General features: G+C 41.5%; 1 protein-coding gene across 1 annotated transcript in view; it reads left to right on the forward strand.

The window, feature by feature from the left end:
- Positions 1–7,515: 7,515 nt before the first annotated feature.
- The window catches only part of si:dkeyp-72a4.1 (uncharacterized protein LOC100148058 homolog), a 37,236-nt gene continuing 25,062 nt past the window's right edge, over positions 7,516–19,689 (forward strand). The window contains exon 1 of the mRNA XM_055935154.1: positions 7,516–7,682. Within this exon, the coding sequence (XP_055791129.1) occupies positions 7,643–7,682 (40 nt within the window). The 5' untranslated portion in view covers positions 7,516–7,642. The remainder of the gene's footprint in view (positions 7,683–19,689) is intronic.

Genomic DNA, 19,689 nt, shown 5'->3' on the forward strand with positions numbered 1-19,689 from the left:
GACGCTGGAGATGAGAGGCAAGTACAGGGAGTGAACATTTACTGGAAAACGGATATCAGACCAAAACAAGAATAGCGTCTGGACAGGGGTAACAAAACGACATATCGACAATAATTCTGACACGGGGAACCAACTGAGGAACAGGACCGATATAGAAGGGCAATTAACAAAGTAATGGAGTCCAGGTGAGTCCCATATTGTGCAGCTGCGAGTAATGATGGTGACAGGTGTGCGTAATGAAGGGCTACCTGGCGCCCCCGAGCGCCAGAGGCGTGACACTGTGCATTATCATGATGAAATATGAGGTGATGGTGGTGGATGAATGGCACAGCAATGGTCCTCCGGATCTTGTCACGGTATCTCTGTGCATTCAAATTGCCATCGATGAAATGCAATTGTGTTCATTGTCCGCAGCTTATGCCATAACTTCACATAACTTAAAATTCTTAAGTTGTGCAAATCCACAGTTTCGCCAGCTATCCAGGTGAAGAAGCCGGATGTGGAGGTCCTGGGCTGGCGTGATTACATGTGGTCTGTGGTTGTGAGGCTGGTTGGAAGTACTACCAAATTCTCTAAAACAACACTGGAGACGGCGTATGATAGAGAAATTAACATTCAATTCTCTGGCAACAGCTCTAGTGGACATACCTGTATTCAGCACGCAAATTGAATGCTCCCTCAAAACTTGAGACATCTACAGTATGGCATTCTGTTGTGTGACCAAACTGCACATTTTAGAGTGGCCTTTTATTGTTCACTCAGCTTCTTGATTTGCCACACCTGTCAGGTGGATGGATTATCTTGGCAAAGGAGAAATGTAAACAAATGTGTGCACAATGTGTACAATGACAAATAGGCTGTTTGTTATTGCTCTGCCCTCAATTTCTGCACTTGTCTCTGTGCTGTTATGCTGTTTGTTGCTACTTGACTATCTGCCAAACTTTTCGGTTTTTACTTTTATTACATTTACCAACATCTTAGTTTTTTCCTTTCCAACTTTTTCACACTTATCTGGACATGGTTCAACAGGACCTCAACTAGCCGAAAAAGCTAAGTAGTAACATTAACACTATGCCATCTAATTGCAGTCGCTGTACTAATAATATACACGAGAACTATTGCCTTATGTTGAGGATCGCCGTGTAGCAAGCACAGCTTCAGATGCAATCATTAGTGCAATTAAAGAGTAGGAAAGGATAAAACAGCATCTGTGCCACCAGTAAGTACACATAGTGGTATAAATCGCCCCACACCGCCCCCGCAGCCAGACAATTTGCTCAAGGCTTCTGGAAAGAAATGCTGTTGGCATGCTCAATCGGTGTCGCTCATTCAGCTGACAGAAACTTCAAACCGGTTCTTTCCATTATTAAGCAACAAGTCGGATTCAGAGGCCGAGCCTTCTCAGGTCTGTCCTCCACCCATTACAAGCTCTGAAGCCTCCCACCATTAGCTCTGACCAATTGAACACCCTAGTCATTGGCGACATTACCCGCAATATTAGACTAGATGGTGCTGTCTAAGGCTAACACTGGCGAGTGTAGAGAGTATATGGATATTGTTATCCACGTCGGCACCAACAATGTTGGGATGAAACAGTCAGAGGTCACCAAGTGCAACATAGCTTTAGCGTGTAAATCAGCTAGAAAGATGTGTCGGCATTGAGTAATTGTCTCTGGCCCCTTCCCAGTTAGGGGGAGTGATGAGCTCTACAGCAGACTCACAACTCAATCGCTGGTTTGAAAACTGTTTTCTGCCCCTCCTGAAAGATAGAATTTGTAGATAATTGGCCCTCTTTCTGGGACTCACCCACAAACAGGACCAAGCCTGGCCTCCTGAGGAGTGACGGACTCCATCTTAGCTGTAGGGGTGCTCTCATCATATCTATGAACATAGACAGGGCTCTAACTCCTCTACCTACAGAACACAATGAAATAGTGTGCAGGCCAGACAGAAGGCTGTTAGCCAACCTGCCAGCTTAGTGGAGTCTGCCACTAGCACAGTCAGTGCAGTCAGCTCAGCAATCCCCATTGACACCGTGTCTGTTCCTCAATCTAGGTTGAGCAAAACAAAACATGGAGGTGTTCGCTTTAGCAATCTCACTGGAATAAAGATATCTCACATCTCAAAATAGGGTTACTTAATGGTCGATCCTTCACTTCCAAGGCAGTCATGGTCAATTAACTAATCACTGATCATAATCTTGATGTGATTGGCTTGACTGAAACATGGCTCAAGCCTGATGAATTGACTGTGTTAAATGAGGCCTCTCCTTCTGGTTACAATAGTGACCATATCCCCTGCGCATCCCGCAAAGGCGGAGGTGTTGCTAACAAATTACAAATTACGAAATTTCAATTTACAAAAAAAAAAACTGTGTTTTTGTCTTTTTAGCTTCTGGTCAGGAAATCTATACAGCCTGCCCAATCACTTTTTATAGCTACTGTTTACAGGCCTCCTGGGCCGTATACAGCTTTCCTCACGAGTTCCCTAAATTCCTATCGGACCTTGTAGTCATGGCAGATAATATTCCAATTTCTGTTGACTTTAATATTCACATGGAAAAGTCCACAGCCCCACTCCAAAAGGTTTTCGGAGCCATCATCGACTCAATGGGTTTTGTTCAAAATGTCTTCGGACGTACTCATTGCAACAGTCATACCCTGGATCTAGTTTTGTCCTGTGGAATAAATATTGTGTATTTTTGTGTTTTTCCTCATAATCGTGGACTTTCGGACCACCATTTTATTATGTTTGCAATCGCAAAAAAGTATGTCCTTAGACCCCAACCAAGCATCATCAAAAGCTGTGCTAGCTGTGCTAGCGTTCACTTCAGCAGTGATAAATTCATGAACTTCTTCTATGAAAAAATTCCATGTGTTATTTCATAGTTTTGATGTCTTCACTATTATTCTACAATGTAGAAAATAGTAAAACGAAAGAAAAACCCTGGAATGAGTAGCTGTGTCCAAACCTTTGACTGGTACTGTTTATCGATTCTCCCATTCCGGACAACAACAACAAAAAATAGCTGTTGAGCAGCAACTCACTGCCTTCCTGATGACAAATCGTTTATATGAAATGCTCCAGTCTGGTTTTAGATCCCATCATAGTACTGCACTTGTGAAGGTGGTAAATTACCTTTTAATGTCATCAGACCAAGGCTCTGCATCTGTCCTCATGCTTCTAGACCTTACTGCTGCTTTTGACGCCATTGATAAGAACATTATTTTGGAGAGATTAGAAACCCTAATTGCTCTACCTGGGCAAGTTCTTGCCTGGTTTAGATCGTATCTGATATCAGTTCTTCGCTGTGGATGGTTTGTCCTCTGACAAATCAGTTGTGAGTTTCGGCGTTCCTCAAGGTTCCGTCATAGGACCACTATTGTTTTCACTATATATTCTACCTCTTGGTGAGTTAACTCGGAAACACAATGTCAACTTTCACTGCAATGCGGACAACACACAGCTGTACATTTTGATGAAACATGCTGGAGCCCCAAAATTGCCTATCCTGGAAGCCTGTGTCTCAGCCTGTGCTAGATGGCAGCAAATGTTTTACTTTTAAACTCGGACAAAACAGAGTTGCTAGTTCTAGGTCCCAAGAAACAAAGAGATCTGCTGTTGGATCTGACAATTGTGATGTTTGCAGAGTCATCTCAAATAAAACTGTGAAGGAACTCAGCATTACTCTGGTCCCTAATCTATCTTCAAGAATATTTCAAGGACAGAAATCTGAAACTTTTTGTAAAACATTATGCAGAAAAGCTAAGCCATGGTTATATCACTTCTACATTAGACTACTGCAATGCTCTACTCTCCGGCTAACCAGATAAAGCACTAAATAAACTTAATTTAGTGCTAAACACAGCTGCTAGAATCCTGACTGTTTTATCATATTACTCCAGTGCTAGCATCTCTAAAATGGCTTCCTGTTAAGGCTAGGGATGGTTTCAGGTTAAACTGCTAACTTACACAGCATTACATGGGCTTGCTAGTACCTATCTCTTCAATTTGGTCCTGCCGTACATACCTAATCGTACACTAGGGTCACAAGACGCAGACCTCCATATTGTCCCTAGAATATCTGAGCAAACAGCTGGAGGCAAGGCAATCTCCTATAGAGCAACATTTTTATGGAATGGTCTGCCTATCCAAGTGAGAGAAGCAGACTCGGTCTCGACCTTTAAGTCATTATAGAGGACTCATCTCTTCAGTAAGTCCTACGATTAAGTGTAGTTTGGCCCAGGGGTGCGAAGGTGAACGGCAAGGCAATGGAGTGATGAATCGCCCTTGCTGTCTCTGCCTGGCCGGCTCCCCTCTCTACACTGGGATTCTCTGCCTCTGATGGGGGCTGAGTCACTGGCTTACTAGTGGTCCTCCATGCCGTCCCTAGGATGGGTGCGTCACTTGAGAGCGTTGAGTCACAGACGTGATCTTCCTGTCCGGGTTTGCGCCCCCTCGGGATCGTGCGGTGGAGATCTTTGTGGGCTATACTCAGCTTTGTCTCAGGGTAGTAATTTGGTAGTCTGTTGATATCCCTCTAGTGGTGTGGGGGCCATGCTTTGGCAAAGTGAGTGGGGTTATATCCTGCCTGGTTGGCCCTGTCCGGGAGTATTGTCGGATGGGACCACAGTGTCCCCGACCAACCCCTGTCTCAGTCTCCAGTATCTATGCTGCAATAGTCTATGTGCCGGGGGGCTAGGGTCAGTCTGTTATATCTGGTGTAATTCTCCTGTCTTATCTGATGTCCTGTGTGAATTTAAGTATGCTCCCTCTAATTATCTCCCTCTCTCCCTCCCCTCCCGGAGGGCCTGAGCCCTAGGATCATGTCTCAGGACTACCTGGCCTGATGACTCCAGACTGTCCCCAGTCCACCTGGTTGTGCTGCTGCTCCAGTTTCAACTTTTGCCTACAGCTAAAGAACCCTGACCTGTTCACCGGACATGCTACCTTGTTCCGGACATGCTGTTTTCGACTCTCTCTCTACCGCACCTGCTGTCTCAACCTCTGAATGCTCGGCTATGAAAAGCCAACTGACATTTATTCCTGAGGTACTAACCTGTTGCACCCTCTACAACCACTGATTACTATTTGACCCTGCTGGTCATCTATGAACGTTTGAACATCTTGAAGTACCGGGGAGGCCTTAAAAACCTCTTTGGGAAAGGTGGGACACTAGCGCCCCATCTCGACAACATCTGGTGAAATTGCAGAGTGCGAAATTCAAAATACAAAAATTGTAATATTTAACATTCATGAAAATACCAGTGTCAAACATATTTTTAAAGCTTAACTTCTTGTTAATCCAGCCGCTCTGTCAGATTTCAAAAAGGCTTTACGGCAAAAGCATACCATGTGATTATCTGGGGACAGCGCCCAGCATACAAAAGCATAAAAAACATTTTCCAAACAAGCAGAGGCATCACGAAAGTCAGAAATAGCGATAAAATAAATCACTTACCTTTGAAGATCTTCCTCTGTTTGCAATCGCAAGGGTCCCAGCTACACAACAAATGGTTGTTTTGTTCAATAAAGTCCTTCTTTATATCCCAAAAAAGTAAGTTTAGTTGGCGAGCTTGATTCAGTAATCCACCTGTTCCCCTCGTTCAAAATGCAGACAAAGGAATCCCAAAAGTTACCAATAAACTTCATCCAAACAAGTCAAACAACGTTTCTAATCAATCCTCAGGTACCCTAACATGTAAATAAACTATAATACGGAATATAGTATGTTCAATACGGGAGATAAATAACGAAGTGTGCGCACAGATCCATGCGTGCCACAAGACTACAGTCAAAATGAGAGCCACCTTGAAAAACTACAAATTCTAGCTCATTTTTCAAAAAACAGGCCTGAAACCCTTTCTAAAGACTGTTGACATCTAGTGGAAGCCTTAGCAACTGCAATCTGGGAGGATTTCCTTTGAGTTTCCCCATAGACAAGCATTTTCAATGGGTGGTGATCTCAAAAAAAAAGATCCTGATGGATTTTCCTCAAGTTTTTGCCTGCAATATCATTTCTGTTTTACTCACATACATTATTTTAACAGTCTTAGAAATGTCAGAGTGTTTTCTATCCAATACTACCAAATATATGCATATCCTAGCTTCTGGATACTTTGGGCACGTCAGTCATCCAAACTTTTTTCCTATCATCCCAATCCCACTGAAACCCCAAATCCTTACTCCTGTCTCACATGAAAATTCCAAACTTTATTATGTAATCCATAGGTTGCATTATCAAAGCATGTTTAGCCTATGCATGTCAAAATACTGCTATAACATTTCACCCGTCTCGTATTGCTGCACATTTGAGATCTTCGGTAGAGAATGTGTGATCAACAAACAGTATGAGAGTAGACATGGATATTTTTTTTAACAATTTTTATTATATTTATGAACAGCCTGTTTCACAATTCACAACAACGTCATTGGCGATCAAAGTTACTCTATCGTTACTAAATATCAGTTTAACTTGCTGTGAAATCTTTACATGGTGGCGCAGCCAAGCCGACAATGTGGCGCAGTGACAATCTTATTTTGAGAAAACCCTGGCATAGTGAACATATCTTGGTTTTAATATGGGCACTTCTTATTTTTGAAAGATTTCCCAGGATTCTCGGGATAAATATGAATTATTCCCCGTATTGAATTTTTTTTTGATTTTCGGGAAGATATTAATCCATTACGGCTAGCCAGTGAATTCTACACAGAGAGGGATGAGAGGCCATTAAGCCAGTGGACTCTTAGCCTGATTTGCTTACATCACCCAGTCAGGGAAAGCAATTAAAATTTCAGTAGGTGTTGAATAGTGAACAAGCACAGTAGAGAGGCAAACATACACACATACACAAGGGCTTACACTGGACGAGTGGAACGGTGCTACGTGAGCATGCATACCAAACACACACTGGTGAAAAAGTAGCTAATGTCAGAGGCTGCATCGCACACACACACACACACACACACACACACACACACACACACACACACACACACACACACACACACACACACACACACACACACACACACACACACACACACACAGATCAACACACACACCCACACAGTCTGAGATGTGAGCGGTGTTAGGTGCTGCGAGGAGTGGCTTAACATTCAGCAGGCATTACAAGGTTATGCGGAGGGGAGGGAAGAGTAATGGCCCAGTGCCTGAGTGTCTAAGCATGCACTAAAGGTGATTGCTTTCTTTCCGCTCTCCTCCTCTCCCTCCTCTTTCCTGCTGCCTCCCTCAGATCCATGCTCATGCTCAGATCCACGCACATGGTTCCTTCTTGTTTGTGTGTGTGCTTACTTGCGTGCGTGTGTGCGCGAGTGCGTGTCTGTGTGTGTTTGTGGTATATTTGTTATATTTATTTTTGAATTTAACATTATTTAAACAGGAAGTCCCCGTTGAGACTAGGGTCTCTTTCGCAAGGCAGCGTGGGCTATTAAAGCCTTGGTCTCCCGCCATCCCTCGCTCGCTTCCTCTTTCTCACTGGGCTACGCCGCGGAATCCGTCATCACAACACACACACACACACACACACAAACGTATACACACTCTTTGAGGCGTGCTCGCTGGCTCACGCTCCCTCTCTCGCACACAGTCACTCATAAAGGAGCCTAAGGAAAGCAAGAGATGCAGAGACAGGAAAGCATGTCTTCTGACTCCCTGTCAGGTATAGATTCTCTGTTTTATATCTATCCCTCCGTGTCTCTCTATTCTTCTCTTGCTTGCACTGTTCTCCTGTTGTTTGTTTCCTTCTCTTCCTGCTGTCCAATATCCTCTCTCCTCTTCTCTCGTCTTTCTCTCTGCCTCTCCCTGTCTCACTGTCACTATGACAGTGTCTCACTTTCTCTACACTTCTTGTATTCATCTTGTCTGAAGTGAATGAGCTGAAGTAGCATAGCATGGAGCAGTAACTAGGTCTAATCGGGGAATCAGTGTTGTGGTATAGCATAAGAGCACTCAGACACAGTGGAGGTTAGAGTACAGCGCGGAGCCAGATACAGATGTTAGAGCTGGGAGGAGGACCACTGGAGCATACTTTCACTGCACAGATGGAGAGGAGAGAAGAGAGGAGTAGTAGAACAGATGGGTAGACTACAGCATTCTTCTGACCTATTAAGCGTTGTACCACTTTCCCTCTCATTCCCGTATCTCCGTTTCACTGCCTGGGTTGCTTTGGGTTCTGTGTGTTAGGGCTGATTATGGAAGGAGTTTGCGTGTGTGTGTGTGTGTGTGTGTGTGTGCGCGCGCGCACGGGCAAGTTTCATCAAGGGTTCGTTTGACATGAGGGAGAAACCCTGGGAAAATATACTACATGAAATGTAAGATGCAGCATAAAGTGGAATACCCCTCTTGAAAGATTGGTTTGCTAAAATGTGACCTTGTGTTGCCAGGGTCGCTGTTGGACATATTGTAGAATATAGACCTGTAGTGGATGCTTTCATTCAAAGACATTTTAAGAGTGACATATATTCAATATGTGGCCCATGCAGGATTCAAACCCACAACAGCCGCTGTGTTTCCATCGACATGCTCTTAATAGCCCACTGAGCCAATGGAACAGGAGTGTATCAGCTCTACTCAATGTCCCAGGTATCTTCTGTGTGTGGTGGTATGATTCTGATGAACAGCTGCAGCCCTGAATAGATCACCTTAGGGATGATCTGTGTTTGTACATTGCTATAGGAACAGTAGGCAATTTGAAAATATTAGAAAGCTCAGGAGAGGGTCATTTCGCACTACATGACAAAAAGTATGTGGACACCTGTTCGTCGAACAGTTTATTCCAAAATCATGGGCATTAATATGGAATTGGTCCACCCTTTTGCCGCTATAACAGCATGCACTCTTCTGGGAAGTTTTTCCACTAGATGATGGAACATTACTAGATGATGGAATATTGCTGCAGGGACTTGCTTCCATTCAGCCACAAGAGAATTAGTTAGGTAGGGCACTGATGTTGGGCCATTCATCCCAAAGGTCTTCGATGGGGTTGAGGTCAGCACTCTGTGCAGGCCAGTAAAGTTCTTCTCCACCAATCTCGACAAACCATTTCTGCCTGGACCTCGCTTTGTGCACGTGGGCAAGAAAGGTCCTTCCCTTGTGCTGACAAGAAAGGGCCTTCCCCAAACTGTTGCCACAAGGTTGGAAGCACAGAATTGTCTAGAATGTTGTTTTATTCTGTAGCGTTAAGGTTTCCTTTCACTGGAACTAAGGGGCTTGGCCCGATCTATGAAAAACAGCCCCAGATCATTATTCCTCCTCCACCAAACTTTACAGTTGGCACTATGCATTGGTGCAGGTAGCATTCTTCTGGCATCCGCCAAACCCATATTGGGCGGTCTGACTACCAGATGGTGAAGCTTGATTCATCACTCCAGAGAACGCATATCCACTGCTTCAGAGTCCAATGGCGGAGAGCTTTAAACCACTCCAGCCACGCTTGGCATTGCGCATGGTGATCTTAGGCTTGTGTGCGGCTGCTCAGCCATGGAAACCCATTTCATGAAGCTCCCAACAAAGTTATTTGTGCTGACATGGCTTCCAGAGGTAATCAGTCAATTGAAATAGATTCATTTGGCCCTATGAATTTCATGACTGGACAGGGGTGCAGCCATTTATTTATTTATTTAACAAGGCAAGTCAGTTAACTTTTACTTCATCACAATCCCGGATCCGGGAGCACCCCCATCAGTAAAAAAGCTGACTAGCATAGCCTAGCATAGCGTCACAAGTAAATACTAGCATCTAAATATCATTAAATCACAAGTCCGAGACACCAGATGAAAGATACACATCTTGTGAATCCAGCCATCATTTCTGATTTTTAAAATGTTTTACAGGGAAGACACAATATGTAAATCTATTAGCTAACCACGATAGCAAAAGACCACCATTTTTTTCCTGCATAGGTAGCTATCACAATTTCGACCAAATAAAGATATAAATAGTCACTAACCAAGAAACAACTTCATCAGATGACAGTCTGATAACATATTTATTGTATAGCATATGTTTTGTTAGAAAAATGTGCATATTTCAGGTATAAATCATAGTTTTACATTGCAGCCACCATCACAACACTCACCAAAGCAACTAGAATAACTACAGAGACCAACGTGAATTACCTAAATACTCATCATAAAACATTTATGAAAAATACACAGCGTACAGCAAATGAAAGACAAAGATCTTGTGAATCCAGCCAATATTTCAGATTTTTTTAAGTGTTTTACAGCGAAAACACAATATAGCATTATAATAGCTTACTACAATAGCCAACCACACAACAGCATTGATTCAAGCCAACAATAGCGATAACGAATAAACCAGCAAAAGATATTAATTTTTTCACTAACCTTCTCAAACTTCTTCAGATGACAGTCCTATAACATCATATTACACAATACATATAGAGTTTGTTCGAAAATGTGCATATTTAGCGGCACAAATCGTGGTTATACAATGAGAATAGTAGCCAAGCTGCCAACAATATGTCGGGAGAAATCTTGGGAGAGGCACCTAATCTAATCAGTAACTAATCATAAACTTGACTAAAAAATACAGGTTGGACAGCAAATGAAAGATACATTAGTTCTTAATGCAACCGCTGTGTTAGATTTTTAAAATTAACGTTATTACGACATACAGCGTGCGTTAAAGCGAGACCGTACCGAAATTAATGGCGGAATAGGAGTTTTACATTTTTCAACAGAACAACGAATTAACATCATAAATAGTTCTTACTTTTTGATGAGCTCCCATCAGAATCTATGGCAAGTTGTCCTTTGTCCAAAAGAATCGTTGCTCGGTTGTAGATTGTCGCCTTCAACTTTGGAATTAGCAGTAAACATTAGCCATGTGGCCCAGACGTGCTCAACTCACTAGAACGCAGCACAAAGAAATATCCGAAAATCGCAATATACTGATATAAACTGATATAACTCGGTATAAAATAATAACATTCATGTCTTTAACACCTATATCGAATAAAATCAGAGCCGGATATATCTAAGGGCTATAACGGGAGCTTTCTAGAACGCCATCCTGAGGTCTGTCTTGCGTCATGGCGAATGAAGGAAAGACTGGACCCCACGTTCCCAGTCCATTTATATGGCCTCAGATCTGCCTAGCAACTCCATTCCAATTCTCACTATTTGCTAACATCCAGGGGAAGGCGTATGCAGTGCATCTCAACCAATAGAAGACATGCAAATTAATAAACTGACCTCAGAACAGCCTGGCTGATTTCAGATTTCTCACTTGCTGACAGGAAGATTGCTCCAACTCGAGTTCTGTTTTACTCACAGATATAATTCAAACGGTTTTAGAAACTAGAGAGTGTTTTCTATCCAATAGTAATAATAATATGCATATTGTACGAGCAAGAATTGAGTACGAGGCAGTTTAATTTGGGAACGAAATTTTTACAAAGTGAACAGCACCCCTTAAGAACAAATTCTTGTTTTCAATGACGACCTAGGAACAGTGGGTTAACCTGTTGAGGCTGGGGGCGCTGTTGTCACTATTTATGCTAATCGTGTAATTTTTGAAACGGCTTCCCACAAAATTCTTGATCGTAGAATATGCATATTATTATTATTATTGGATAGAAAACAGTCTATAGTTTCTATAGGAGTTGAAATTTTGTCTCTAAGTGGAACAGAACCCATTCTACAGCAATTTCCCTGACATGGAGTCAGATTTCAGAAATGTTGGCCCCTGATCTGGAGTCAGTTAAAAGGCCACAGTTATTGCTATGAGTATACGGACACTGCTTACGTCTTCCCCTGGATGCCTTTACGTGATGACGATTTGAATGGGGTCGATTGCGCGTTCACAGGCACTATAAATTAAAAAACCCTGTAGCTAGTAAGTCTTTTGGAGCTGCGTTATGCGCGTGGAGGACACCGACCCGCACCTGTTCCAAGCATTAGTGTTGGGAGTAATCTTTCTCCGGTCATGTTAAGACTCGTTATAGGAGTTAAAAACATCATAAGGTAGTTAATTTAAAGCGTTTTATAGCAATTTATATCCGTTTAGTGCGATTTTGGGACATTTATTTCTGAAACGCTGTGAATCGCTGGGCACGCTTCCAGTTCATGCTGAACGCAGTTGGCATTCCCACATGGCAAGAGGACAGCTTTCCACCAAAAGACGATTAGACCCAAGAAAGGATCCTTTGCCCAAGATACTGATGGAAGAACAGCTCAAAGTAGGACATTTTTATTATGATAAATCGTTTTTCTGTCGAAAAATGTTAGTGGCTTAGGACGCCATGTTTTTTGACGTAGCTTCGCTTGGCGCAAACTGTATTGAAAAGTAAGGATAATTTAAAAAATGTAATTCCGCGATTGTATTAAGAATTAAATTGTCTATCAATCGATGTCCACCCTATATTTTTTAGTCACGTTTATGAGTATTTATGTATAAGAGTAGATCACTGTCTAAGTGGCGCACGGACATTTTCTCACCAGCTGGGCTACATTTCACATTGTCTAACCATGATTTTGGTGGCTAAATATGCACATTTTCGAACAAACTGTATATGTATGTTGTAATGTGATGTTACAGGGGTGTCATCTGAAGAATTTTGAGAAGGTTAGTGAAAAACATAATATATTTTGGCGATGTTGACGTTATCGCTCACTTTGGCTAGAATCAATGCTGGGCTGCTATGTGCTATGTGCTATGCTAATATAACGATTTATTGTGTTTTCGCTGTAAGACACTTAGAAAATCTGAAATATTGTCTGTATTCACAGGATCTGTGTCTTTCGATTAGTGTATGCTGTGTATTTTTACGAAATGTTTGATGATTAGTAAGTAGGTAAACACGTTGCTCTATGTAGTTATTCTAGTCCATTTGTGACGGTGGGTGCAATTGTAACCTATGCCATCTACCTGAAATATGCAAATTTTTCTAACAAAACCTATCCCATACCATAAATATGTTATCAGACTGTCATCTGATGAGTTTTTTTCTTGGTTAGGGGCTATAAATATCTTAGTTTAGCCGAATTGGTGATAGCTACTGGTGTTGGTGGACAAATAAAAGATGGTGGATTATGCTAATGTGTTTTTAGGTAATAGATTTACATCTTTACATATTGTGTCTTCCCTGTAAAACATTTTAAAAATCGGACATGTTGGCTGGATTCACAAGATCTGTATCTTTCATTAGCTGTATTGGACTTTAATGTGTGAAAGTTAAATATTTAAAAAAAATTGTTTTTTTGAATTTCGCGGCTCTGCCTTTTCAGTGGGGGTGGGGGGGGAGTGCCGCTAGCGGCACCCTCAGCCTCAACAGGTTAACTGACTTTTTCAGGGGCTCAGAAACAGATTTTTACCTTGTCAGCTTGGGGATTCGATCTTGCAACCTTTCGGTTATTAGTCCAATGCTTTAACCACTAGGCTACCCGCCGCCCCAATGCATGGGCCTGGGAGGGCATAGGCCCACCCACTGGGGGGCCAAGCCAAGCCAGTCAGAATGAGGTTTTCCCTTACAAAAGGGCTTTATTACAGACATAAATACTGCTCAGTTTCATTAGCTGTCTGGGTTGCTGGTCTCAGACGATCCCACAGGTGAAGAAGCCGGATGTGGAGGTCCTTGGATGGCATGGTTACACGTGGTCTGCTGTTGTGAGTCTGTTTGGACGTACTGCCAAATTCTCTAAAACTATGTTGGAGGCAGCTGATGGTAGAAAAATTAGCATTCAATTCTCTGGCAACAGCTCTGGTGGACACATGACTGCAGCAGTATGCCAATTGCATGCTCCATCCACTTGAGACATCTGTGGTATTGTGTTGGGTGGCAAAACTTTACATTTTAGAGTGGTCTTTTATTGTCCCAAGCACAAAGTGCACCTGTGTAATGATCATGCTGTTTAATCAGCTTCTTGATATGCCACACCTGTCAGGTGGATGGATTATCTTGGTAAATGAGAAATGCTCACTATATTTTGTTGCGAAATAAGCTTTTGGTGCGTATGGAATATTTCTAGGATATTTTCTGTCAGCTCATGAAACCAACACTTTACATGTTGCATTTATATTTTTGTTCAGTATATATTTCTATTATTTCAATAGGTTCTATTTCAATTAATCGTTTGGTCTCTCACTTTAGGTAATGTCCCTTTTGGGGGCGGAGTCTAGGAAGATCCAATTGCACAACGTCAGTCATAGCAACGGACAGTAGTGGACCACTCCACTTCTCATAGGCTATAAGCCACTCCTATCTTCACTTCTTTTGTCTTCCTCACGGATCTGATCAAGAACCTCTACTCTCCTCAACTATCGACTTGGACCTTTGCTTTCCTGCCTTAACTGTTCATAGGTTGACCGAGCGTAGGACAGCAGCTTCTCAACCAGAGGATTAAGCTCACACGAAAGCTACTTCTCAGTCTCCGGTTCAGCTAGTGCCACACAGCTCTCGCCCGACCAGCCCAATTAGCTTTTTACTTCAGCTTTATTTAACTAAGAATATTTAAAAAATAACAAATTCTTATTTACAATGACTGCCTAAGAACAGTGGGTTAACTGCCTTGTTCAGGAGCAGAACAACAGATGTTTACCTTGTCAGCTCAGGGATTTGATCTAGCAACCTTTCAGTTACTGGCCCAATGTTCAAACGACTAGGCTACCTGCTGCCCTGAGCTACCTGCTGCCTTGAGCTACCTGCTTCGTGCTGCTTATTCCCACCAAGGTGGAAGAAAGGAAAGAGACTTTTGAGATTCGGTTAGCCACACTCTAAGCTAACCTAGCTAGCTAACAAAGAAGGCAGCTTTAATTATTATACACAGCTAAGCATCAGCGAAGCACACGACTAGAACTAGATCTTTCGCTAACTCTTTCTACCTGCACGGTAGTATTTTTCTTTCCACCCAGCCTATCAGCACCCTCGCTGGCTAGGCTGACAGGTCCTAGCTTCTGGTACTGCGATCTTGAGAGCCTTCCAGCAGAGGTGGGACCAAGTCACTATTGTTCGAGTCACAAGCATGTCTCAAGTCACAAGGCCCAAGTCCCAAGTTGAGTCCCAAGTAGAACAGGTCAAGTCTTGAATCGAGTCCAAATTGTGCAAGTTGAGTCAAGTCTCAAGTCAAGTAAAAAAAATATATACATGAAATGACTTGTTCAACTACAAATCTTTGTATATTATTGAGGCTACCAGACAGCCCTTTTTATTATTTTGCTTACAACATATTTTGATTAGGACTATGTTATAATTAAAGCTGCAATATGTAGAGTGCCTTCAGAGAGTATTCATACCCCTTGAGTTATTCCACCTTTTGTTTGTTACAGCCTGAATTCAAAATGGATTAAATATATTTTCTCACCCATTTACACACAATACCCCATAATGACAAAGTGATAACATTTTTTTAGGAAATGTTAGCAAATTTATTGAAAATGAAATACAGAAATATCGGAATTACATAAGTATTTACATCCCTGAGTCAATACACGTTAAAATTACATTTGGCAGTGATTACAGCGGTGAGTCTTTCTAGATAAGTCTCTAAGAGCATTGCACTCCCGGATTGTACAATATTTGCACATTATTCTTTAAAAAAATCTTCAAGCTCTGTCATATTGGCTGTTGATCATTGCTAGACAGCCATTTTCAAGTTTGTCAAAGACAGAGTCGACTACCTGTGCTAATTACCTATATGCGTCTCTGAACACCTGTGTGTTAAATCCGGTTAAAACAGTGTACAGTATATTTTGAATTCATGAAAATATTTTGATGTGATATGAAAGTAGAGGGCTTTATGTTTCTAGAAGGTATCGCAATTGAGAATCGATTCACGTTTAGATGGAGTATTTGGCTGTTTTGGCTTGCAGAGGCAATTCGCCTCTAAACAGAACATGTAAGGAATGTCCTTGGACTATAAGGAGTAACGTTAGGCTCCTTCAGTTCATTATTGGGCAAGTTTAACCTGTCTAGGATGAGCGTGCCGCTAGCGGCACACCCCCCCCCCCCCCCCCCCCACCAGTGCCGCGAAATTCAAAAAAAAATTTTTTTTTTAATATTTAACTTTCACACATTAAAGTCCAATACAGCTAATGAAAGACACAGATCTTGTGAATCCAGTCAACATGTCCGATTTTTAAAATGTTTTACAGGGAAGACACAATATGTAAAGATGTACATCTATTATCTAAAAACACATTAGCATAATCCACCATCTTTTATTTGTCCACCAACACCAGTAGCTATCACCAATTCGGCTAAACTAAGATATTTATAGCCCCTAACCAAGAAAAAAACTCATCAGATGACAGTCTGATAACATATTTATGGTATGGGATAGGTTTTGTTAGAAAAAAGTGCATATTTCAGGTAGATGGCATAGGTTACAATTGCACCCACCGTCACAAATGGACTAGAATAATTACTATGAGCAACGTGTTTACCTACTTACTAATCATCAAACATTTCGTAAAAATACACAGCATACACGAATCGAAAGACACAGATCCTGTGAATACAGACAATATTTCAGATTTTCTAAGTGTCTTACAGCGAAAACACAATAAATCGTTATATTAGCATAGCACATAGCACATAGCAGCCCAGCATTGATTCTAGCCAAAGTGGGCGATAACGTCAACATCGCCAAAAATATATTAATTTTTTCACTAACCTTCTCAGAATTCTTCAGATGACACTCCTGTAACATCATATTACACAATCCATATAGAGTTTGATCGAAATGTTTATATTTAGCCACCAAAATCATGGTTAGACAATGTGAAATGTAGCTCAGCTGGTCAGAAAATGTCCTTGCGCCACTTAGACAGTGATCTACTCTTATACATAAATACTCATAAACGTGACTAAAAAATATAGGGTGGACTGGGATTGATAGACAATTTAATTCTTAATACAATTGCGGAATTACATTTTTTAATTTATCCTTACTTTTCAATACAGTTTGCGCCAAGCGAAGCTACGTCAAAAAACATGGCGTCCTAAGCCACTAAAATTTTTCGACAGAAACACGATTTATCATAATAAAAATTTCCTACTTTGAGCTGTTCTTCCATCAGTATCTTGGGCAAAGGATCCTTTCTAGGGAGTAATCGTCTTTTGGTGGAAAGCTGTCCTCTTGCCATGTGGAAATGCCAACTGCGTTCGGGATGAACTGAAAAGCGTGCCCAGCTATTCACAGTGTTTCAAAAATAAATGTCCCAAAATCGCACTAAACGGATATAAATTGCTATAAAACGCTTTAAATTAACTACCTTATGATGTTTTTAACTCCTATAACGAGTAAAAAGATGACCGGAGAAATATAACAGGCTAAACTAACGCTTGGAACAGGAGCGGGTCGGTGTCCTCCACGCGCGTTACGCACCAAGAAAAGACTTGCTAGCTACAGGGTTTTTTAATTTATAGTGCCTGTGAACGCGCAATCGACCCCATTGGAATCGTCATCACGTAAAGGCATCCAGGGGAAGACGTAAGCAGTGTCCGTATAGTCATAGCAATAACAGTGCCCTTTTAACTGACTCCAGAACAGTGGCCAACATTTCTGAAATCTGACTCCATGTCAGGGAAATTGCTGTAGAATGGGCTCTGTTCCACTTAGAGACAAAATTTCAACTCCTATAGAAACTATAGACTGTTTTCTATCCAATAATAATAATAATATGCATATTGTACGATCAAGGATTTTGTGGGAAGCCGTTTCAAAAATTACCCGATTAGCATAAATAGTCTCAACAGCGCCCCCATCCTCAACAGGTTAATGCTGGGACACAGTTTCAGCTCTGCATTTAATTGAGTTACTCAACATTTTCTGAATATCTTTACTGTCGAGAAACAACCATTGATTGGTTACTGAGATATGTTGGGTAAAAGCATTCAAAGTGTTTCTTCCAATCAGAGACTCAACTTAATCCATGGATTAAAAACCATCACCATGGTAATGGTGCTTGGCTGCTAGTGGGTTATATAACAACTAAAACTATTCATACTGTAGCAATAGAAACCAGGAGGATATTATTGACTCAAGACGATGCTACACTCACCTGGAAATTACTTGAGGCCAATCCTCATAGTTCTATTGAACTACAGATAGAGGTGAGACCAGAATTTCACCACTCAACACCTAATCATTCAGTGTTGACTCTGTGTTGTCAGCTGTATCTATATGATCACTGCTGATAAAAAATTATCCATTGGTGTTCCCTTCGGTTCTTAACCCTACCGAGTATGAACCCATGACCCCATGGCGGAGACGGAATATAGAGTGGAACAATATCCACGGCTGAGTCTGCATTAACCTGCTATGGACAGAGATGATTTATGTACAGGGAGAACGGGGAAGGGGACCGAACGGGAGAGTGGGGTTGTAAAATAATAATAAAGGCTCTATTTCATGTCAGCCATAGCAATAAATCCATGATGGTTCCACCTTTACCAATGGAGCTAAGACCATCATTTGGATGACTTATATTCAACAGAAAATGTGTCAGAAATGCAAAGCAAATTTTGGGGCTGGTCACCTTCGATTACAGAAACATAATAGGAAGGAATAATAGGAATATTATTCTTAGGTTGACAAAAAACATGATTGTGTTGTTTATTACTGTCGAGGTATTGTTCATGGTCCAGTGAGGTATCCCAAAAACGACTTCTATTCTGCCACCCTGTCTGCCCAGCCTGCCACCCTCAACTCAATGTAATCACAACCAAAAATAAGAATACTATCGGCTTAGGGCCACCACTGAGCACCTCTTCCACTCAATGGCCCAGATTCCCGGCCTGAGTTAAGCGCTGGTAAATGGAACATTGTTCCCTTTCTACCCGCTTTTCTCTCTGCGCGCATTCTGACCCTGAATTTAGGCATGAGAATAGCATGCTATTCACCAACTATTCATTTGACCTGGAGCTCGAATAAACGAAGGTGTGTCTACAGATATGCCATCATATTCTGACCTTGACTTAATTCCCTAATAATTCCACCACCTTTACGCGTGAGGAAACCATGAATAAGGTGTAGCGAGCCTACCGGTTCCAAGTGAAAAAAGCATCTATTCGATTTTTTAAAATAGAAATAACACCGTTCTCCATGCACTGTATTTTACAGCGTAATAAGATCTATTGATAAGAGCTATGTAAATGAGTCACCTGTTTGGAGAAGGGGATAATACATGCAAATAGGAATTGTTTTGGATGATTTTTCCTTATGATCCCTGGAGATTAATGTGAAACCAGCCATATGGAAACAAACTGAAAATCATATCAACATGACATGTATTGCCCAGTGACATAGGACATAAATACAGTAGCTGTGCCGTCACTCAGAATTGGAATTGTGTGCCCTCATAATTTGCGTTTATGAAATGTGGCGACCCACGCTATAAACTCATAGAAGGATAAGGATTCCAAAAGGGTTATTTGCAGAGGGACAGGGTTCTACCAAGAACCATTTCGATCAGAAGAACCCTTTTTGGAAGACAAGGGTTCTTTATAAGGCAAATGATTCTACCTAGAACCTTTGACATCCTACAAAAAAAAAAAACGTTTTTGGGAGAAGGGTTCTTTGATGATTCTTTGGAAGGCCAGAAGTGTTCTAGATATAACCATATATAACTTCCTAGCATGCAGGGAGATTTTTCTGTGTTTTTGCATGTACATTGATTGATTAATAAATGTTATGATATAC

The sequence above is a fragment of the Salvelinus fontinalis genome, chromosome 10 (genome assembly GCF_029448725.1).
Source record: "Salvelinus fontinalis isolate EN_2023a chromosome 10, ASM2944872v1, whole genome shotgun sequence".
Classification (NCBI taxonomy): Eukaryota; Metazoa; Chordata; class Actinopteri; order Salmoniformes; family Salmonidae; genus Salvelinus; species Salvelinus fontinalis.